General features: G+C 34.9%; 1 protein-coding gene across 4 annotated transcripts in view; it reads right to left on the bottom strand.

Annotated features, from left to right (window-relative positions):
• DACH1 (dachshund family transcription factor 1) overlaps positions 1 to 24566 on the bottom strand; it is a 353019-nt gene that overhangs the window by 21896 nt on the left and 306557 nt on the right. For 2 of the 4 annotated variants that reach the window (XM_088051990.1, XM_005516415.3), the window contains 4 exons: positions 17758 to 17905; positions 14853 to 14996; positions 14316 to 14384; positions 10162 to 10228 (listed from right to left, as the gene is read on the bottom strand). In XM_088051990.1, the coding sequence (XP_087908116.1) occupies positions 10206 to 10228; positions 14316 to 14384; positions 14853 to 14996; positions 17758 to 17905 (384 nt within the window). In that variant the 3' untranslated portion in view covers positions 10162 to 10205. The remainder of the gene's footprint in view (positions 1 to 10161; positions 10229 to 14315; positions 14385 to 14852; positions 14997 to 17757; positions 17906 to 24566) is intronic. The other 2 variants (XM_088051989.1, XM_005516414.2) reach the window with 1 other exon arrangement.

Genomic DNA, 24566 nt, shown 5'->3' with positions numbered 1-24566 from the left:
TTTTAAGGGAAGTGACATAATTTGGTTATATTCCTTCAATAACCTTAGTTTACCTGGTCATGAACGGGACAATAATTTCAATACTGTTGTAGGGGACATAGTAAGGACGATCACAACAAAAGATTTAATGAATACTCTTGCCCACTGCTGGCAAGAAATCAGTTTACCTCTTAGTAAAGAGAGGTAAAGTATTTTTTCACAGAAAACACTGCTGTTGTCATAACATACTTGTGGACAGATTTGCACTTTATGGCTCAGGTTTAATTAAATGTTACATTTTCTTTGCATTTTGACTGAAACATTAAAAGGACAGGGTAGAAATGCACATATGCTTTCAGTTCCTGAAGCACAAAAAGCTCATTCTGGTCTTCACTTCTGTGAGTAGAAGTATAGCAGGTATTGAGCCTGTGTGTACACAAGAAAGCTGAAGAAAAAAATTTCAGTGGAACTTTGAGTTAGGAAGCTGATAGAACCTACACTCATTAAAAAATCCATCCTCCTCTACTGCAGCCTCAAACCTTTGAAATGTCTTTATGCAAGGTGTTTTAATCAAACTGGTTATATTTATGTAGAAGTACCAAAATCTAGAATTCATGTCAGATCTTTTTTTACAAAAGATGAATTCACAAGGTCAATTTTGTATGTGAGTAGCACTCATATAAAACCGTGTAATAATCAAAGAATGCTAGGCAGTATATGTTGTTGTATTTTCAAATCTTTGTTTAACAAAGAAAAGACTTGAAAATACTTATACCAAGTGCACTTTGTCATTACCCTGATATTCACAGAGGTTAGCCATCAGCCTAAGCAAGTGCAGAGCAGGCACAGATGATGTGCTCCATGTATTCTGTTAGCATGGAGTTTTGGGACATAAATCCTGTCACTGATATTCAAGTTGGTAAATTCCATCTAGTTTTCCATATGTCTGTACAATGAGAAAGCATGACAGAATATATAAAAGGGAGGGCAAAACATGAAGGGCAGAATAAAATCTTTAGCTCTTGCAAGATTTAGGCTCAGTCTCTAATATACCACAGATTTCTGATATATCCATGATCAAGCTTCTTAGCCCCTCTATATATAAAGATAATTGCTTTGTTCTGCATCACAGGACTATTTCCTGATGTGAAGACTAAATCCATTAAAGACTGCAAAGTTGTTCAGATATTACAATGAAAAAAATTCTAGTAGATTTCCAGTTACTCCTGGCATAGCTCAAAACAATTTATCTGAGACAGCCACAAGGCTGCAAATTGGAATCAGTAGCACAAATAAAAAATAAGTATCTATTTACTAAAAATTATATTCATGCAGAAATATTATAATAGACTAAGTTCCCTCTGAAAATAAATAACCAAAATTTAACAAACTAATTTTGGAATAGATAATTTTTGTAGATTTAAAAAATTAGTGTTTTCCCATGAATAATATGTCCTTAAATAGTTTTTCAGAACTATTATGCACAAACACGCTTTCCTTCAGCTTGTTGCCTAATTTTGTTTTGTTTCAATACACTTATTTACACAAGCAGTTGAAAAGGATTACACCCTCTTAATAAGAACATTCTGCTGAATTTCTGCTAAAGACCAATTTGCTTCTTTAGCTCCTTTTTAAATATGATTACTTTTGCAAGCTTCATGATCAAAATGAATTGTTTGTTTCAAATCAAAAAGAAAAAGGAGTCAGCTATGAAAAGAATTTAGTATTAAATGAACAGATATAAGTCAAAGATGTCCCAAAGAACAGAGAAAGTACTAGAATATGCTAAGACACATTAGCAAAGTTCAGGGCTGCCATATCCAGGAGCATTTATCGATTTTATCTGTTTACCTATTTCTCCAAAGAGCTGATTTTGAGGCATACATGGTAAATATTACCAGATCCTTTTGAAAGTCAGTCAGTTTGGAATTCTTTAAAAATAATTTAAAAAACACCCACAATTTTTACTCCCTATTTGACTTCTTCCTATTTCAGTCAAATGCTCTGTTAAATACAAACTAGTCCCCAAATAACAGGAGAGTAAGATCTAGAGAAATTGTGTCATGAATGTTTGTGTGTAAAAATGATAGGAGTGGCATAGGCCTTCTCTTTGGAATTAAAACAGCGATAAATATATTTTTACTCAATATATACAATAAACTATGAATTTCCATTGAATATAACCCAAGTGTAGAATGTCATGTATTCAAAGGCATTTTAAATGAGCAAAAGGGGTTGCCTCAACATCTGCTATGATTTGAATCAGACTTACACACCCTGTAAGGCTGCTTTCAGCTGCTGCTCCAGAAAGGCCTGGATCTTCTGGAGGCATGATTGCAGATATCTCAGATGCACTGCAGCATCTCAAATACCATGTCATCAACTTGTGGACAACCATAGCTTGAGAATTAATGCTAAGATAAGAATATCTTAACTTCTGAAAACCTCATTTCAGAGTTTCAGAGATGCAGGGATAAGATAGAAAATTTATTATGACTTTCCTTGGTAAATTAGCTCATATGGCTTGATTAGAAATTTTTTCTTCTTTGATGCAGATGGTGGCTGATAGTCAAAAAAAGGCCACTGAATAGGATGGTGACCATTCATATTTAATGGTTTAAGTCTCATTGAACTTGAAATTCAAGATTTGAAATCTAATCTGGATTGGATGCTTCTTTTTACCTACTCAAGCTGTAGCACCCTTCAGGAAGGACATGTGGATTCTAGACACCTGTCTAATAGATTTTCCCCTATGTGAGCTAAAAGGATAAAGTGATTTGCTGGCTACTGGTCTACATTACTAGCTCTCCAAAGCACAGTACTTTTAGAAGAATTGAAAAATATTACTCTTATTTTGGTGTAAGAGTTGTCTCCCTCATCCTTCACACAAGTCACAGGGGAAGTACAACTATTAGAAAAATCTCTAATCATTTAATATTTTGACATCTGTTGATGGTGAGGTCTTAAGGATTTAAAAGAATGTAACACTAATATTGAAAGATGAAAATCCTTTATATGGGTATAATACACAAACATCAGGAAATTTTAAATTTTTTATAGAGTTTAAAAATTAATGCCAAGAAACAATCCTCCTTATGACATATCTTAACATGGTGCAGTGTCACTTTCCAGAACTTGTCTATAATGTAGTAAATGTGGCAGAGGGAAAAAAATAAGAAAGAGAAAAAGAGATAGCTGTCTACACACTGTATAGGCAAATACTGATAAAAAGCTCACAGCCAGTAGATCCAGCTCCTCAACCAGCCTCAGAACATTCAGGATTATAGTTCAGTAGTGAATGAACTAAAAATCCACATTATTTATACCTGTAGGCTATAGAAACACTATTTCACTGAAATAATGTTGTTTTAATCAATTTTTCATCCTGGTTTATAAAAAAATCAAGGCTTTTCAGTTCTTTGTCTAAAAGGGAAAATGTTATTTATTTTTTAGCTGATGACACTATGCTGGAAATATATGTTCTACCTGCCTGATCAGTTTCAGTCATCTTCTGAGGGAGAAGATGCAGGGAACAGAGTACTTATGGAAAACAAAAATACCTAGTATGGTGCCTTGCAGTGCCCATCATTCCCAGGTGTCAAGACAACCGGGGTGACCTCAGAAGCCTGTTAGGTAAGAATTCATCTATCCTATCCTTCCCTCTTTGAATAAGATGAACATGTAGGATGAATAAAAATGAAAGTCAAAACAATTCTATATGAAGTCTTACTAACCTCTGAAGCACAGTATGGGTTTTTTTTTAATATTCTTATTGTCCTGAATTTTCCCATTTGACTGTTCATGCTTAGTCACTAATTTTACATAGTTTCTTTAAAAGTGAACCATTCTTTAAAAAGCACCATTTTTGGAAGAAAATCTGATTGATTGACCATTCATCTCAGTAGAAAAGTCAGGAACATATTTGATTCCATCAGCTTCATATATATACAGCTATAAAATGAGATGTTAATTGAAATAGACAGCAATTTCAAATAAAATGTGAAAAATTTTATGTAAGAGTGTAAGTGTTGAATGAGAGAGTTGAATAACAGTACTTTGCAACATATATGTAATTGTATATTCACTCTGTGCCTCTTCTTTGTTTTTGGGTGATAGATAACAGGATTATGTACCTTGAAGTTTAAAGGTGTAGCTAACAATGACCTATGAACACTATGAAACAATTGTCTATTTATAGGTTACTGCCTGCAATCAATATCACCTTCTGTTTAAGTTAATCAATGTTGTTTTTAATTGATTAGTTTGGGTTGAAAACCTGCCAAAGTGCTGACTCCTGGGCAGGGGGATAGGGAACATACTTATTGCTGTTTGGTTTCCATGCATAGTAGATAATTTCAGTATTTATCCATGGTCAATGAAATATGAAACAAAATAAATCTTTAACGTGTGTTTCCTCATTGAGTATTCCAGTATCAACAGTAAAAGACAGACGAACTAGCAAGAGACATTTTAAATGTCTGCTATAGAATCTAGGTTTAAAAGCTAAACTACATTGTACAGTCTGTCAAGCCAGAAAAATCAGTAAATCAAGTCCTGAAAACTTGTGAGCTGGTAAAACTAGTAAGGTTTAGGAGAAATAAAATAAAATATTTAAATTAGTGTGCATAGAGAGAGCCAAGCTCTTTCTAAAATGTATAAAAATTAAGAGAACCTATTTTCAGAGATATATCTTCTGCAACAGTAATGAAATTCAAGGTGGTACACACAGATTAATGTTGTTATTTATTATTATGTATATAATTTCATTGAAGTGAATAGCACTGTTCACATGAATAATAAGTGCATGACCCTGACATTAATACAAGGTGTTACACAGTGAAGTCAAAAAGCAGCTGAAGTTTAAGGCACTAATCAGAAGGAAAATGAAGCATTATGTTACTGCAAATAAGAACAGTGTTGAACCAGCAAACGTATTATGAAAACTGACCAAAAATAAAGTAGGTAGACTATCCAAAAAGAGTTAGTAAGGGAGCTCCACTAATTGTCACTGAGGGTTAGACACTAATAGTCTAACAGTGTCTTACCCTTAAGACCATAACTAGGTTTGAAAATAAATTTTCTTTTGAGCGTAAGAAAGACAAAAGAGAAGAGCAATGCAGAAAACACACTATCCCTTAGCTTCTATAATTGAACAGTGCATGTGCATACGTTTTCACAAATGCATCAATTTGTTTGACACACTCTGGCATGCAGAGAAGGATCAATAACAAACCAGCAGATATCACTCCCCAGTAAGCCACTACAATGGCTTTGCTCCATTCTGTCGTTTCTTCCACGTGTTTGTTAGCTCAAATCACTACTCTTACCTAGAGAGGCTCTAGAATAACCCAAAGGAGAACAGTCACATTACAGAGACAGTCTGGTCTTATGCCTGCAGTTAACCAATACTGTAGCGACTGAAACCAGATGTCTTATTGATCTTTGGAAACCTTAAAAGTGGAAAAACTTGAGGAAGAAAGCTGAAAGTCAGACAGGTAAAAAGAAAAATGCAAAATCTATCTGTCAGGTTGCTGAAAGTCACATTTTCAGAAGACATGTTATTTCACATCAGCAAACCCTCAAGTGCTTCTTGACTCATAAGCTGAATAAAAGAATTTTTACTGACAAATTAAACGGAAATGATTAGGTTCTTTGTTTGGTTCTTTTGGTGGTTTTTTTTTGGTTGTTGTTTTTTTAGTGTTTTTTTTTTATTTTTTGGTTTTTTGCAGGTTCTTTTTGTTTTGTTTTTTTTAAACTGGCCTAATGAAATAACAGGCTAAGTGGCATAAAAATTGCAGAAATGTTCATATCCAAACAAGTCAGTCTACTGTTTTGTCATTGCTGCTTCACAGAACCTTTTTCTATTTCTATGGGTCTAGAATAGTCAGCTGTTTGTTTCCATAAACAGCCTAGCTAAGTAGCAGATGTTTCCTTGGGCAGTTATTCAACATATCTAGAAAAAAAAATCCCTTTGCCTTCCAGGCTTCTGACAGCTTTGTTTCCAGCTCCTGACTTCTTTTCCCTGCTGAAATGTTCAACCTTTATAGCGGGCCTGCACAACAGGTGGCCCCTGGGTCTCTTGCAGTTTGAGAAACCATTTGTTTGGCCCTTCAGCTGCTGAGAAGCATCATGTACTGTTTGATTTGCCCAGCTGCCAAGAGGCAGCAACAAGATGTCCAGCAGAAAATGTGTATCTCCTGGCTTGTCACTGATCCCTCAGAATGCATGTGCATCCTAGTCAGCCACCTGGTCAACCAGCAGCCACATGGCTCCAGATCATACACATACACACACACACACACACACACACGCTGCCTTGCAGGTCAAGGAAGTGACATATTAAGAAATATTTGGGATATTCAGAAGTAGTACTTGGCAGGGGAGGAGGTGAAACAGAGGTGGAAGGAAAATGAGAAAGCAACAACAGAGGGGAAGCTGAAACGGTGTTGAAATGGGTCGACAGAGAAGATGGAATGTCACACGGGAAAATGAAAATGTATTTTCATTCTGCAAATGACCTGATACACTCATTTGAGAATTCTGACTCTATACTAAACCTAAGCACCTTTCTGCTAGAAGTCCCATGCAATAGTAAATGAGTAACAACAAATCCACAGTACTTACTACGTGGTGGTAAAACCAGAATAACTGATGACCAAGTTTCAATTGAATAAAAATGCAGAATTTACAAGTTGGTATACATAAAAAGACATTTAGCAGCTCCAAAACTTTTAATAAGAAAAAAAACCATAAGAAAAATCTTGTTAAAATGTATAAAGAATCAGGTGCTTTCCTTAGGTTTAATCAATTAATACTTTAGAGAACATATGGCCATTGTTTTACATGGCATTATACAGATGGATGACCTCGTCTTTAGGCAGCTATGAAATTTCTTTTGATAAAGAGGGACGTGGAAAGGAACAGACAGAAATGCAGAGACAGGAGATAGAAGCTCTACGAGAAGGATGCAATTATTGAAAGGACTCTACAGATAAAAGAAATGTACTTAGCACTGGTCATCACAGTCAATATCATGAAGAAAATAAATGAAGAAAAGACTAAAGAGAAGACATCTTAGTTAAATGTGCTGCAAAGAACACTGATGTCCCTAGAAAAGAAACAAATGTTCTGTCATTGATATTGATATTGAAAACTATTTTTAAAAAAATCATTAGTTAATTTGAGAGAAGCCCTGCACTGGAAAATGTATCCTATCTATGATTAGCAGCCAACAGTAGTCTTCTCTAAGTCTACAAACATGAACTCATAAAAATACTCAAGATTTATAGAAATTAGGACAAGAAGTCTGATGTGATCGGAATTGGAAATAAGGACAGAAAATGTGACTGGGGGGTGACTGAGATTGGCTAAATACATACATAGGAACACAAAACCCAGGGCACTGTGAAATAAAGACACTGTGAAATAAAGTACTAAAAATGATTGGCTGACAATAACTGAGACTGAAGTTGGGGGACTGAATTATTTGCATTAATAGACAAGAACAGAACCTTGTCTGTTGACAACTGATTGAGAATAGAAGGAAAGAGGGGAAACAGAATACAGATAGGGCAAGAAGGTCAAGTAAAGTCACATGAGGTTTCTTAGAGAGAGAAATCTGAGGTTTCTTAGAGGGAAAAATCAGTGACTAAGTGGCATACAGATAGAATGTTATGAGTCAGTGTCTGAAGACATCCAGATCTTGATTAAAAAGGATGCAGAAGAAGTCAAAATTTTAGGGTCTGCAATTATGACTGGATATAAAAAGAAATGCATTGAAAGGTGTGAGGAACAAAGGGTCAAGAAAGAAATTAGAAAACTTGAAAGTTGTTATTAAGATTGATAGAAAACCCAGGAAAGAGGGAGAACCAAGAAAAAGAAAGCTTGATGGAAACACTGTTAAGAGGTGATACAGGTTGCAAGAAAAATGAAAGGAAGACTCTCTGCCCAAGAGTACAAAATGTGTCCTGTGATTTTCTTTAATCTCAGCAAGTATCTGTAAAAATGCCATAGCAAAACAGTAATTCCTTAGGCCACACTGCTCATATTAGGATATTACAGTTTATCAGTTGCTTGGTTAGCTTTATCACTGTGAATCTTAGGATTCAAGTCCATATGGTTTTCAGATGTTGTCTGACAGTGAAACTTCTGACTTTGTAGTTCACTTGCTAAGAAGACAAAGGGAATGGTCACCTAGGACATTAGTGATGCAAAGCCCTCAGCTGTTAGGAAATTACAAAATTAAGATTTAATATATGGAAGAAATTTAAATAATCATTTAAAACTTTCCTGTAACGCATGATGTCTAATTATGGAAATATTATATATAAACCAAGTATTATGTAAAGCATTAGAAGACACACTGACCACTGAAGATGAAGAAGATATTGGACAGATATCCCTTTATTCACCTATATTTTTGTCCCCTGTACTGAATGAGACAAGATACTGTGAAAAATGCAGTATGTAATCATATAATTAAAGATTGTATCATGACACATACACAAAGACAGTTGAACAAAGGTGCGGAAGACAATCTTAACTCTTACCATTTCCTAATTTTGGAATGCTTGACTTCACAGCCTTGATAATGGCCTTTTCCAATAAAGTTTTTGATCTCATAAAAAATATCATCACATACTTCCACACACTTTTGCCCAAGATTGATATATCAGAAATAGAACCATGTGCAGTAGCTTAACATAACCACCAAAAGTTCCATTACATTGTGGAAGTCCTTCAAATACTCTTTTTTCAAACAAATATAACAAGAAAGAATCAAGGACTATCAGTTGCTGAAATTATTATGTGGATTTTGCTTGTTCAAAAATAGATTAAACAAGTTTCAAACCAATGCAAAAACAGGTTAGGTTTAAGGGCAAATGACTAAAGCTGTATAAAAGCGATTTTTATTAATGTGGAGAGCAACTGCAGGGAAGCTTTCCCCTAATATTGGGGCAGCAAAATGCACACTTGCAATGGGAAAATTTGAATCATAATTTCTTTCTTGCTCTTGTTCAGTAGCCTTCAAACATCTCTATTTCCTGCCTTGTCCTTTCTAGGAGGTGAAAAAGACAGATGGCCCTGGAAGGTTTTGTGTGCACGGTAGTTGAGTGGGTCTTCTTTTTAACCTAGGAAGGTATAATCTGAAGCCACTTCGCATTACACTTCACTGAATTGTTAATATGAGCCTAGAGAAGAGGTGAAAAACCAAAGGGAAGATCTTGATGGGAAGGGGCTTAGAAAGGGTAAGTTCATTTTGCTAAGGGACAGGGAGAGTAGATAACAGACACATCTGGAGAAAGGCTGATAATGTGCTAAAAGAAAAAATATAATATCTGCAGCAGAATAAGGAACTGGGATGTGAAAAATTGACCAATGGACAAGGAGGATAAATTTTCTACTAGAGGAGAATGCATAGCTGAGGAAAAAACTGATTGAGAGTGAGCAGGATGGAAGAACTTTGAGAACACAGAAAATGCAAAGGGCCTCTTGCAAACAAAAACAAACATTTGGGGTGAAAAACCAGATAGACCTGAGAATTCAGGGAACTGAGCAGGGTGAGAAGACACAGAAGAAAATGATGGAGCTGATTTCAGGAGCAGCTAGAATGATGGCATGCAGAAGTTGGAAATTTTTTGAAGAAAGCAGAAAAAGGTACAAGCTGAGGCAATTGCTAGTAAGTTTGTAATAAATGGAAAAGAAAAAAAAAATAGCAGCATGAAAGAGGGAAAATTTGATTAATCTTTCTCTTCTTACCAGGATAGCTTTGGGACAAAAGCACAAAATCATTTGTGAGCAATTTGGGAAAGGAACACATGATAGAAACATGACAAGGAAAGAATGGTCAATGGTGAAGATGGTGCAGAACTAGAATACTTTAAGAGGATTTTAGATAATGTGAAAAGCAACTGCTGTTTAAATAGAATGAAAATGAAGGTACAGGACTTGGGAGGGAAACTATTGGGAGACAGAAAATTGGATATATGTGGGATATATAGATGAAAAGAAAATGTAATAATGTAGGCAGGCAAATACATGGTAAGTAACCAGATGGCAAAAGAAAAAAATCAATGGAAATAAGGAAGTAAAAGCGGCAGTAAATGTCATTGTTCTAGTGCTTAGTAAGAGGTCTCTTAACAAAACAGTATATAAAAGTCAAACATTATCTTTGCATGGTACCTTTTTGTGTGGGATGAGGGGGTCTTGGGAAACCGGATTGGGAGCTAGGCATAGGCATCTAGTGAACCTACAATATGTATGGAGAAGAGGATAATCTGCTTTATTGTTATTTAAAACAGAAGCAAAGAAAACATTTCAAACCAGTGTCTTCACCAGTTCCTAATACCTTAGTATCTCTTTCTATCGCTCAAAAAAATACATAAGTACATCTGAGACCCAAATTTGAATTATTTATTATGGTTATTTGTCAACATTTTATGGATATTGCAGCAAACTGTTATCTACTCAGTATTTAAAAAACTCAAACACAATCCTAAAATACCCTGCATTGATTCTTTTTATAGTCTTGTATTCAAATTCCTTTTTATTATTGCTCCCATTTTACAAAAGACTTCACAGGCACTAAAAGTGAACCTAAATGAGTGCTACACGATGAAAAAATAGAACAGAACATACCCCTTTATTGACAAATGCAATTATGCTTATGCTTAAATTAGTTCTATTCCTTACTCTTCAAAGTGATACTCAAAAATAGCAACATTAGATATAACTTCAAGTTGACAAGTATCCATTTATTAATAATAAATAGTAAACAAAATCTTTAGTCTTAATTATGATTTTCTTGCACAATATTTTCTTAAATGCTGAAATTACACTTTTTATTTCAATTATATCACTTCCCTACAGAGCACTACAGCTTTCCTACTTTTGTTTGCATAGTTATAGAACTACATAGCATGCTTAACACAGTAAATTGAAAAATGATTGTGGCTAAAAAGACTACTACCCCAGGCATGCTTAGATACTAAGAGTCACATATATTTTTGAGAGGAGTAAGAAAGTAATTCCCTAGAAAGTATTTTTTTTCCAGACTCTGAAAGATGCAAGAGGTGGTATTATATTATTATATTTTTAATTAAGGAATATACTGTATATCGAATAATAGAATATAATTTCTTCTGTAGTGCATACCAAAGTATGCAAAATATAATTTACAAATAAAATGTAAGGACACAACTGAAATTTGTATACTTGTGACAATATGGTCTTTGTTGCCCCAAACAAAATCCAAGAAAGTATTAGAAAATGTTTCAACTATTGGAAAGCTTTTGTAGAGTTTTGCAGGTAAAGGGCACCATCTGTACTGAGTGTGCTTTATGCTCCTGTGCTGCAGGAATGAAGTGGTTCTGCAATTCTTTCTCCTCGCTCCTGCCTACAATTGTCATGCTAAATACTGAAATTGGAACTGAATCCTCTCAGTGCTTCCCTCCTTGATTTCCAGACAGGTACACAAAAAGAAACAGCAATGAACTGAAACCAGTAGGGAACATGAGCCTGAGCGGGGAGACGGGGGAAGCAAACACTAGGGATGGAGATGTGGTTTGCAACAGGGAAGGCTGGTAACAGGGAACGTCAGTGCAGCTCTTACAACGACTGGGTAAGGAGAGGAAGCAACAGGAAAGGTCAGACAGAGCCAGGGGGCTGGGGGTCACGGAGAGAGAGAGTTTGTAATTAAGGAAATAAACAGAGTGGCATGAAACTAAGTTCAGAAGTGAATGCTGGAAGAATGTGAAGTTGGGAAGAAAGAAGAGCAATGTAATGTAGAGCAAGGAAAATAGTCAGATTAGCAATTGACAAAAGATGGGATTGGAGGGAGGAGGAGGACTGAAGAAGGAACTGGGACAGATACAAAGGGACACATAGCAAGGGGGACACAGAGAAAAGGGAGTTTACTGTGAAAGGAAATCCTCCTTCCAATATTGCAAATGAACACAAAGAATCCTGACTTTTGGCATGACTTGCCTGCTATTAACTGTTTCTTGAACTATTTCTGAAGCCTGTCACCCTATAATGACTGATTTACACTAACAATATGTTCCTACAGTTAGGAACCCTCCTTGAGCTGTAGGGTTACAAATTGCAGTAGATCTAAAATTCTGAACTGCTGTACGATGATTGAGCTGAATACGTTAAACTGTAAGACATGAGAACTGTATTTCTTGCTTCTTCTTTCCTCTTCCTTAAAAACCCTCTGCTTTAGTATATATATATTTTATATATATATATATATACATAAAATTAATTATAATTATAATTAAATATTATAATAATATAATATAATATTTAATTATAATATAAACAAATATAAATATAATAAATAATAATATATAATAATTATATATTATATATTGAGAGTGCAAAGTAGATACAGGAAATGTCAGAATTAAGGTTGCCTTAATTTTGCCTTTGCAATATGATTTAATATCACAATCAGAAAATATCATGGTCCAGTCTTGAACTAAATAATCATCTGTGGATTTTAATTTTGTTTCTGATGTGCATGACCTTGGACAGATGAATCAAGAAAAAGTCATTACTGAGAATGTCTTCTGCAAATCCTTGATTTCACTTATTGCAAAAATGGAAATACATTAAATGAGCAGAGGCTAGCTGGGATAGAATGCATAATCATTGTTCAAAAGCTGAAGTGCTGGTCCTATATAGTTTGGGAGAAATCCTTTAGAATACATGTTTTCAAATTTGTATTACTCATATTATAAATATCCGACTTGATATTTCAGCCTATGAGCAAAACTGAATTCAACAGGAACAGTGATTTGATTACACCTGAATGCTTCTGCCAAAAATGCAAATTATCCTGAAAAATTAGATCCTTGATTCTTGACAGTTAAGCAATATGTCATTGTAATCTGTATTTGACTCTGTTTCCCAGCTATCAAATTGTAATACTCCAAATTTCATTTCCTTGCAAGAATGCTCTGAAGATGGAGCAATTAATGTTTGCAATGAGTGCGAGTACTGCAGCAACCGGTGCAGCAGCATGGTCTCCCAAGAAATGAGAAGTCTGTTATAGCATCAAAAGAGGTAAAAAAAATGTCTGAATTATAACAAAATGAAATAATGGCTGAATTCTTACCAAATGAATTCTATCAAATGGCGCTTTGAATAACGTATAAGTTTTACAGGAAGGAAGGCAGGGTTCTGGGGTAAAAGACCTCATAACATGTATTCACTTCCCAGGCAACATTTAATCTGGCATATTCCAACTTCTGTGTTGTTAACTTTGCAGACATTACTTGCTTTAAATGTCTTTGTTTATATATTTGTGTGTTTGTCTTTCATAAGAACTTACTGCATTTTTGATATTTGTTTGTATGTTCAACCCGTTAAAAGCTTCTTGACTTTTTTATTCTGTTGTTACAGCCTCCTTGTGGCACACAAGTAACAACTCCTTGCAAGTTAGAAAATGTGATTAAATAACACACAGAAGATGTCAAATGATACTGTTAGGATGATTGACTTCAAAATGCAAAATAAAGGCAATTGAGTGTGATTACTGGAGCTAATCCTTTTATGTTTGTCTCTGAAAAATGCACCTTCATTTACCAATGAAAACAATTGCTATTTTTATTGCTTAGTATTCATGTAGGTAGATTTAGCCTGTTGATAAGAATAGATATTATAAATACTATCTTCAAAATTTGCTCTTTACTAATATCTTGATGTTTGCAATGTATATGTACATTTAGATTCATCAGGGAAGTAATATGGCTCTCCTTAGTGTTTTATGTATAAATTTACTCAGCAGATTTGTTTTATTAAAATGTAAATAATGGGATGTGGTAAATGAAAAATCCAAGATGAGAATAAACAGCTTATTTATTGTTAATGCTCAGAGTAGCTTATTGAAACACACCTTTCAGTAACTGCTACTGACTATTAGCTAAGAAATTCTCATCATGCCTTGAATGTTACCCATTAGGTTTAGCCATTTGTACAGTTAAAAGGCTCAAGATGTTTCAAATACACCTTTAAAAACGTTATTAACTCTAATCAAACTACACATATTCACAAAAACTGCATTCAGCATGTCTGAGATTCAACCCAATATTGTTTCAAGTTAATTATTCTTCTTTAATTGCTCTGTATAAACAGAAATGACCTATTAATTTAAAGAAAATCTATCAGCACAGAATGTATTCTCTCTTATAAACAAGCAAGATGAACTTGACCTTGTTTGAACTTGTTTTGATGTGGCCCAGATGGTAGGCTACATGCTTGAATAGCAGTCTAAAGCTGAGGAAAAACTCATATAGCAAGATCTAGATTTATAGCCTTTTGCAAATTCCTACCTTGTATTGTCCTTTCAGCATCTGTTCTGCCCCCGCTGCGGTCAGCTTCTATCTCTGGGGTCAGAGAGTCTAGAAACATAGAAAGGTAAGACTGACACATATTTCATTTGGTTCTTATAGCCCTTTTTACAACCTGTTACTCCAATGCTGAATTACAATACAATCAACCTTTGTCAGTGTTTTTAATGTTGAACAATGACTGGAGGCCAGGACAATTTTTTGTTAGACTGGGAAGATTAATGAGCAATAGATTTCTCAAGCATAAATGTGGGGAGAGAAAAAGGAAGAAAAAAATTGACTTATCAAGCTAATAATATAAAATTGTCCTAGTTTGAACATTCTCTCCAGTGACTTTATTTGCACCTACTATATAAAGTAACAAAGCAATAAAGAGAGAGGTATCACTTGAATGAAGGAAATAAAAGAGATTTTCTTTTTTTTCCCCTTTCCATCATGTTATAAATTTTCAATATAACAAGATTCTTTTGGCACTTAAATTGAAAGTTAATGACACAGAGGTAAAAATTGGCTTCTTACCATTTAGGACCCTGAGACTCTCTGTTGAAGCTGCCTGTTTCAGTGTTTGTTCTGCTTGCTCTCGTCGTTTAGTCTCAAATTCAAGTGCTTCCTGCAATTTCCTCTTTGCCTTCTTTTCCTTCTTTAGCCTTTTCTGAATTATTGCTGTGAAAACAAAATAACATCAGTGTACTCCAGTTTGGATCTGAAACTTGCCTGCACAATGACCTATCAAGGGTCCTGAGAAACGCTATGTTCATATAAACTGATTAATTACACAATAACCATTAAAATTACTTGAAATTTGTTGGAATCACCTTGGAATAATCTAAAAGCAACTGTTCTATATGTAAAACTATATGTGGCATCAAGCAATAATTTTTTTTTTTAATTTTTTTTTTTAAAAACAGCTGAGAATCAGAATTTCCGAATCAGAAAACCTCAGAAACTAGCAATGGAATGTGCTTTTTGAATCATCTGATGTAGATAAGCCCCTGTCTCTGGAGGGGAAGGGGTTTTCAGAATTAATTTCACCATTTTTATTTCCCATAGCTCAGTAAATAGACACATGGTGATGAAGTTTTTGCCTCTCTCATATAAGAGAGGGATCTGTCAGCCTGGGTCCTGGGCAGCCCCCACCCTGCTCTGGTTCTCATTTCTTGGGGAAAGCCCCTGAGACTTCTAACTTCCCTTTAAGCTCTGCTTCCTGCAAACCATCTGACCTCTTGGTGCCTGGTCTCTTCCCCATATTTACTTCTTTTCCACATTTCCCTTTTGTCTTTCCCTTTTCTCTTTCTTGCTTTCTGTTGGTGCCTGTCCCATCAGCCATCTAACCCTGAAGAACTCACAGCAAATCCTTTATGGTGCTGGATCCTCCAGTCAAGTAAATATTACTATGCTTTGTTAAATGTGAGGGGAAATATTAGCAAAGAAATGAGCATTTTGAAATTAAATATACAAAGTCCTTATTTAGACAAAATGTTTTCCTTGAATCTCTTCTGCTTAAACTCTGTAGGAAAAGGATGGCAAGTCCAGTATTCATCTTCACTCTATCACAAGTTTCTTTTCTATGTTACCAGCAACTTACAACCAAAATGCTAAGACTTGCAGGATCCCTAACTAGAGGAACATATTACAAGTTGTGCTCCTGATGGAAAAGGGTAATGTCAACCATTAAAATGAAAGTGGGCCTCTGAATCAATCATGTAAAGTTGTAAAGCATAGCATTATCTCCCCCTCCCGACACCAACCGTTCTTAAATAGCACATTTAGGGTTTTCATGAATGTTCATGTAAAAAGCTTTTTGTCCTAAGACCTTCCTGCATAATCCCTTCCAGAAGATTCTGTTATTTTGACACTAACTAAAAAATTATCTAGTAAACTCCTCCCTAAAGAATTCTTTATATGCACCAAAAGGACTATCCTTACCATACCCAGATGCTAGGAACTGTTAGGTTTGCATATCAAGATCTATCTAGCCCTGTATCTCACTGCAAAACAACCTCTGGTATATGCTTAGGAATGAATGCTGGAAAATACAGAAATATACTTCCACCAGTTCATACTCCCCAGGGACAGTAGACTGCGATGGTGGAATCTTTCACAAAATGCAAATAATGAAACTTTTAAAGGGAACTGTCATTGTTATTGCTCTTTAATTTATATGCTAAGAAGAACCACCTTTTAGATGATCTTGTATATTTTGCACTGCTATACAGAACTGTTCAGGCACAAAATTAACATAAGCACATATCCTGTAGTCAGAATAACTACATAATTTACATCCAAGACTTTGGAATTTTGGTTCTTTCTCATTTTGTACAACACCAACTACTTTACAGGCTAATTAGCTCATACTATCAAAGAACATCTAGCATCTATACAAAGGCTAAACTAAATACATTTTGAATCATTGCACGGTTTTAATGTTTTCATTATAAGTACTTTGAAAGTGATTGCAATAAATGAGAAGGAAACATATGTTGCTTTCTGAATTAAAATGTCATCATGGCTGACACATTGTAGATGTGACTACAGCAGTCAGAGCCAGAATTAGCAAACCCTTACTGTGTAGCTGCTCACAAAAGAGATATTATCCTACTTTCACCAGTTGATGAGACACATCCTACAGCCTTAGGAATCACTAATTGGAAAATTTAAAAAGAAGGAAGGAAACAGTACAGTAAATAAGCAGCTCTGTAGAACATACAGTAACAGCCGTGAAACAAACACTCCATAAAAAAAGGCAAAAATACTTATCTATACCCACTAAAGAGAATTATATTTGACTTGTATTAACATGATGAGCAAAAGATAGATTTTGCCTAATGCTGAAGATCCCCTTCACATAAAGGATTTGACCTGTATGTGACACAGTGGCTTGTGTTAATATGCTGTAGCTTTTAAGTGTCTTTCAGTATTTTCTTATGGTATCTCTTAGCAGGGAACCTGGTACATTTCTCCCTTCTTGCTCAAGCTTCCATTAAGACATATGAAACTTTTTTTAAGACGTGACACTTGCTATCTGAAAAAACTAATAGTAGGTAAAGGCTCCTATGTATTCTTCTGCCTTTAATTGAAGAGTAAATTTCCAAAATAATAATTTAGTAATTCTTTGCATTAAGTAGCTATCCGTTTTCCTAATGATCACAACCTGCGAAGGTCTGTTACAGCACATAGGGTATTCATAATTGCTTTTGTATTACTGAGAGAAGAAAAATGTTGAGAAAAAGGAGGGTCCTTGCTCCAAGTCTCATGAAGATCCTATACAAAATTAGGCAGATTATAAAACATCCTTCATTGCAGTCAACTAAGAACTAACATGATTTAAGGGAGGTAAAATTTTGATAAAACACAGATGTTTGATAAAAAATTTTTTCCTAAGGAAATAAATTACAAGGTGTTTATGACTGCTTAATCAAGATACCTCTGTTCTTCTGCTCCACAGCCAACTGTTTTTCAAGTGTTTCCCTCAGTTCTCGTTCCCTGAAGAGCTCCATCTTCAGCTCTGTTTTTTCCAGTTGGACCTGTTTCTCTTGAGCTCTGGCATTGTCTATAGCAACCTTTAGTAGACCCTGTTCAGAGATAAAGTTGGATATTTGGAGAATGTTAGAACAGTCAACATAATAACTACTGTTATTTTTCCTTGATAGTGACATTATATTTTAGAAATAAAATAATTCTGTCACAGGAACAAAGTTACCTATTAACAACATCAATTTTTAACTGGAATTAACTTTTTGGCAGGTGGACAGAAATCTGTAAAAAGCTGAGAGTCAGGTTTTTTAGAAAACTTACCTCTGACTGTGCATATAACTCATGTTAAAAATATACAGGAATAGGTTTACTTCTCTTAAGAAAAACTGGCAATCTCACGGTCACATCATACACAGAACTCAATCTCTGATCAAACTCAAGCCAGTGGAAATTAGGTAAAATTTAAAAAATTAAAGTCTTTCCATCTTGCTCCTCATCCTTGTTTATTAACTACTAATTTCAAATATGTACATATATCATTAAGGTTCCAGACTATCACTATATTGGGTTAGTAAGGAAAGGACAGTCACAAAGCAGGAAGACATCTCTGTTTTAACAAGCCTGTTCCTTGATGTGCATGGCTATTATCTCACAGTAGAAAAACAAAACACAATCACCTCTTGATTTCTTGACCTGAGATGGCTGATACAAGCTCTACCTTTCTTTCTGTTGTTAGTGTATCAAGAAATAACAATTCAGATTATTTTAAAATTCTTTTGAGAATTCCAACTTCAAATTTCCTTCTTCTTTTGCAAGGAAATTGGATTATCCTGGCACAGCTAACAGCGTATTATCAATAATATTAAGTAGATAGTTAGGATACTAAGACAGGGCATCAAAATATAAGGAGAAATGGAACTGAAATAAATGAACATGCAAATATCCTTTTCCCTTTCCCAAAAGCCTGGCCATCAGGCTCTTGGGTCTACACACGAATCCTTCCTACTGAAGCTATCATAATAAAGTAGATAATTAAGCATGGATATTCATATATGAACCTCCATGGATATGAAACTAACTCTCCTATATCCTAGGCAAGACTCCTGATAACTTAACCATAGATATAATTTGACCCAACAGAGATTTAATTACTGATATGAAGCAAAACAATGCCAACAAGAGAGACAGAACAGTACTCCCCAATGGCTCTGCTAGGGAAACATTCAGCTAACAGATATAAGGGTCACACTCAAGACCTGGTTTGAGCACGACAGACATAAAACCACAATGCCCCTCTCCCAAATAAGCTTCCTCACCCCTCAGCCACACTTTCTGAATTGGATTCTGCATTGCATGTTTTTTCACAATTTTTTAAAAAATATCTCACAAAGAAGAATGGAAAAAGAAGCAAGTACAATGATACTTGAGAAATAGAAAGAAATATTTTTTTGTCAGTATTAGTCTGAACATTTATCCCACTAGTCTTCCCAGTGCCAATGACTGCTGTAAAATTTGCATCCTTCAAACTCCTCTTTCAGTTCTGTTTTCAGAGCCTGTAATTTTCAGTACTCCTCAAACTTCTTAAATCGTTGTCTCAAATCTTATCTTGTTCAGAGCTTAATGCTCTGCAGCTCTGTTACACTTCAATCTATTGAAGTCCACAGAAACTAAAAGAACTCAACACCTGACTGCAAGGTCCAGATGGTCAGCAAAATGGTATTCACTAAACAAGAATAGAACCATTTGGAAATATGGCAACAATGGTGACAAAACAAATGTCCTCACAAATATGTTTAAAGTTTTAGCAGTTTTCTTTTGCTATTGTAAAATAGCTAAATCACAAAGGTATTTTGGTTTGAATGTTAAACCTGAATGATTATTAGAGAAAAATAAATCTACCTATAAAGCTCTACATAAATATGCAAAGCAAAATACAGTGTGAAATATCTGGAAAGTGTTTACAATCTGTTTTTCAGAAGTTAATATTAATTTGAATTCTGTTTCTTTTCCATGGCCATATTCCCCTGTGTTTGGTGCATTTGAATTAGTAAGAAACTGAAGTAGGAGTTGTTTATCAGTACCTGCTTCTGGCTTATGTTTAAACTTAGGGTGTTTTAATCTCCTTCTATTCATCACTAACTGGAACATGTGAATCATCCAAATCTTAAATAAACCAGATCAAGAGAAATTACATGAAAAATATTTGTTGATGAAAAGTGCATTGTCTAGTAAGTTTAAAGCTGGAAACACTGTCTTCCCAAATTCTTAAAATCCATCTTATTTAACAATGAAATCAAGCCACTAAAGCAGCTGCCATCTTTACTCAATTCAACTACATTCATGTACATGTTTCTTCTTCATCAGGAACAAACAATTAGTAACAAATGAAAGAGATCATTACATCAAGTGCCCTGTTAGATCACCCCAATTAAAACTTTAGTTTAGCTGTATTTTAATTCTAAGATACCAAATTCTAATTTTCTGCTCTGATTGCTCTTGTTGACTTATCTTTGAAAGATGTACTCTCGGTGCAAAGCCTAGAGATTATTTAGCAAGATGCCAATGTTGGCATCACTTAATGTGTTGATTGGTTGTATTATCAGTAGCAGTTTAAAATAAATTACTATTAAACTATTATTGTCCTTGGCTGAGAAAACACAATATTTTGGTGTTCTTTAAATATGAAACAATCATTATGAATAAACATGGAGAATAACACTAGAGTGTAACACTGATGTGTGTAATTTTATATTAAGATTTGCTGCAAAGTACGAAGCTGCTAAAAGATTATTACATTTTCTATTGAGTTTCTGCACTACTCTTCCTCCCCCAGTCTTTCCTTTTTTTATACTTGCTAACATAGCTAATGGTAATATATTACCTATTGCTGCTGATTATGTCTGAAAAATATTAGCTTTTTGGAGCCAAGATCCACTAGGGACTACTTATAAGCTACACAAAATTAAGTTTCATTTTTAGAAGTTAAATCAGTGCACATCAGTAGGCATCCAATGTGAAAAAAAAAATCTCCACTAGAGCCAAACTGATGCATATCAAAAGTGCTGTTGTTGCCAATGACAGCACTAATGCAAAAATACTGGAAACATTCAATATCTCCCTTTATTCAGTGCAGAAGTGGCTGAGAAAAACTAAAAAAGTTCAACATCTAAAAAATCACAAGTGCCCCCTGGAACAGGAATAGCAATTTCAGGGTTGCATGAAATTCTATTAATTCTCCCAGTGGATCAGCTGTAGAAGATTATACAAAATACAGTATGTCCAACTTGTATATGCTATGGCTAATCCTCTAACCTGGTATTAAATCAATATGCTGCCAATGACAATGGGAAATGCAGTGCAACACAGGACATTAACAAAAAGAAAATATTTCTCTTTAGGGAAGGTCAGATGTTATGGAGGCTGGATAATGATAATTGCAGTGAACATGCTTAGGTTCAGATTTGTTTTTAATATAGTATGGCTCTATCTGGAACCTGGCTTTAAGCATGGCAGGCCATTCTTCTCAGTGTCCCTCTTAATTTTTATTTCAAGGTAATGTCAAAAATGGACATTTTATTCCCTGGGCATTTATAGAGCATTCTGATTTGTTTACTGCACTTGTTTTAGTGTTTTTCACTGACAAATCCTTTAGAACTGTCCTAAACACAAGGCTAAGTTGATATCGGAGTTTCTTCCCATTCTCTGATCTGAGAACGCCATCATATAAAGGCAGCCTCATGATCCTACAGAAACTAAACATATATCAAACCTCAACTCAGTCTTAAAACCAGTATTACTCGCCACAGTTTTTAAATTACGCAAATAATGTGTTGCCTACTTTGAAAGGGGTGGAGGGGAAGGTGTATAGAAGCTCCTGCTCTTTCTGGCTGCATCTTTAAGTGTGTGTTCCACCTAACAGAATTTAGTTGACTATATGTTTATATGTGACATCAAAATGACCTTGTTAATTAGTTTGATAGTCTATCTAGAATATCATATTCTTGTTTCCCACAATTGCCCACACCGAGTGAAAAAGGGAAACTAGATGATCAGGGCATGCACATTTGGAAGCTTTCCTAGTCAAAACTCCTGTCTTCCAGGGGGTTACAGCTCAGGGGCTTCTTTCTGCAGTATTAGCTATCCATGGTGGAAACACTTGGGAATAACATTGCTTCTCTTTTTAATCAGGAAAAAATATATAATGTGTATGCTGCCATCATTAAAAGTATTTAGTGAAAGGCTCTAGAAAAAAACATATATACATACAATTCTAGCTAACTTCACATGCTAATTTTTGAATATCTGCTATTTATAACTGACTAGTGACTAAGTACCGTGAGCAAGACAACAGAGTTAGAACATCTCTAGAGATGACTCCTGAAAGACAATATTTTTAATATCTCAGATTGCATAGTTTATCACAGATAAAGGCAAATTGCACAACTATAAATGATACTTTCATTAATACTTTCCGTGAAAAATAAAATAATTGTCTTGAATTTTAGCAGAAGATAGATAAGATAACATGAAGTAAAACTGGGATTTTTTTTACTAGGATATTTTTATTTCCTCCACTGTTTGCAGTGTTTTTCCCTTAGTATTTAGTCATAGATAACAACAGTGCAGGAGACTCACAGCAGTTTTCTTTGTTTTCAGAGGGGAATTTAGTTTGTAACCATGCACTGCTTTTACTAATATCAATGGGAAACTTGCAAATTATTTTAGGTATCTCTTTAAAAATATTTAGCAATAAAAGTATTGCAACACAATACAGTCTTGATAGAAAAATACAGCCATCATGGTGCAACTATATAATCTCTTAGATATTAATGGAAATTCAGCTGACGGACACTAGAGATTCAGAATCTAAAAGCTTGAAAAATGTTACTATTACCCAAGAATATTGTAGCATCATGAAAGGCTGTGGCTGTAACATACTTTGGCATAATCAGGCCATGACTCAAAAAGGCAAACTTATGTGAGGGGTATGGAGACATCTTTAGCCTTCTCACTAGCACATAAACAGCATTTTGCTGTGACTCACTTTCCCCCACCCTTCATCCTCCCTGCAACTGCACTTATCCAGAAGAAATCTACAAATACACTTTGTGAAAAAACAGACATATTACTTGATTTAAGTTTAATTTTCTCTTTCTTTTAGATGTGCAGATATAAATCCAAATAAGAAAATATATTCCCAATCTTATTACTTTTTTTTAACGTGTTTATTTGCTTAATTATATGTTTTTAGAGGTCATTATTTGTATTTCAGCAGTCCCCAGTAAGAACAATGCTGGCTATTCAATTTATTTTATATTGTCATTATCTTGTCTGTAAAAGTACAAATAATTAAACATTTTATTTTGCTTAAAGGAGTATTTATGGAGAAGTAAAAAAACCCATATATATGGTATACAGAAGGACATACTGGTGACAGCAGAAGTAAATAGATTGTTTAATGTTTGCCTAAAATTATGAATTTGTCATCAGGGGCTATCAATTTAACTTTAGTATGGATGGAAGAAAGAGACTCACTTGTGCTCAGAGGTCAAGCCTAAAAAATGACTCAGACTTCTAAAACAGAATTACAGTTAAGCAACAAGTTCACTTGAGCTCATAGCATCTGCAGGACTTAAAGCACATTTGTTTTCAAATAACAGAATTTAGAAATTTAAACTTCTAAAAAAGTTAGAAATCTTGTTTGCATACCCAAAAAGTACTTTTCCATTGACAAGATTTAGGATCCTTTTTAACCGTATCAAAGGACAAAATTAGAGCTCCTAATGCCCAAACAACACCCTAATCCTGTTCTATTTTAAACCAAGATTTTTGGAGGCCCCAAAGTCTGTATTATTCAGATCCCCCAGATCCTGCACCTCACACAACTGGATTTTCAGAAAGGGATCATGGCAGAGACATCCACCATCAAGTCCATGCACACTGGTGTAGCCAGAAGCTCCTTGCCTGTATATTCCTGCGGTGATCACATCCCTAAAATGTAGGCTAGCTCCAGCATAATGTGTGGTATGCTGTGGGTGCCCCCCAGACCCATGACCTAACAAAAAATGTAGACTTTCATTTCACAAGCAGACATATACCCCTTCAGTGAAAGGACACATGCCTATTTTCAGAATGAATGACCCTGGGGAAAAAAGAGCAGTGTTTACCAAATCCACTCATGAAGACATTGGCAATCTGTTTGAGGAAGTTAGACCTGCTCCACTGCTGCAACAAGAGAACAGTGAGGGATCACACTGCTCCACCTCCCCATGGAAATCACATCTCTGCTGAAAGGGATGCAAAACACATCAGGTCCAAAGGACAGCATGGAGCCATTTACTCAGTGAAAAGAGTCCTTCTAATTCAAGTAATAAATGCATCATGGGTTTCAGGTACCTCTTATGCATTTCCTAGCAAAGTCACAAATTACAATGCAATCAGGGACCATGGTACAGAATTGCCTCTTTTCACAGATGCCTCAACAAATTTGAACTTGTAATCAAATACCTAAAACTCTGTTCTGGAAGTGTCAGCATCACAGTATCTAACTCATTTGTGAGTATGGGGTAATCACCTCTCATTGCAATAACAATGACATAGTAACATGGAAAACATTTTAAATGGCATTGATTAATGAAATTGTTACTATTGATATTATATAGTATATTACAAACATGATATTGTAATATAGTCTACTACTGTTAAAGTCAACTTTTCCTACACAGACAGGAAAATCAACTATTTTATTTCTTTTTTATT

Source organism: Pseudopodoces humilis, chromosome 2 (assembly GCF_049639895.1).
Source record: "Pseudopodoces humilis isolate 2021_Gansu_Grassland_sample_001 chromosome 2, ASM4963989v1, whole genome shotgun sequence".
In the NCBI taxonomy this organism is placed as follows: Eukaryota; Metazoa; Chordata; class Aves; order Passeriformes; family Paridae; genus Pseudopodoces; species Pseudopodoces humilis.
Note: the sequence above shows the minus strand (reverse complement) of the source record. Positions and strands in the feature narration are given on the sequence as shown.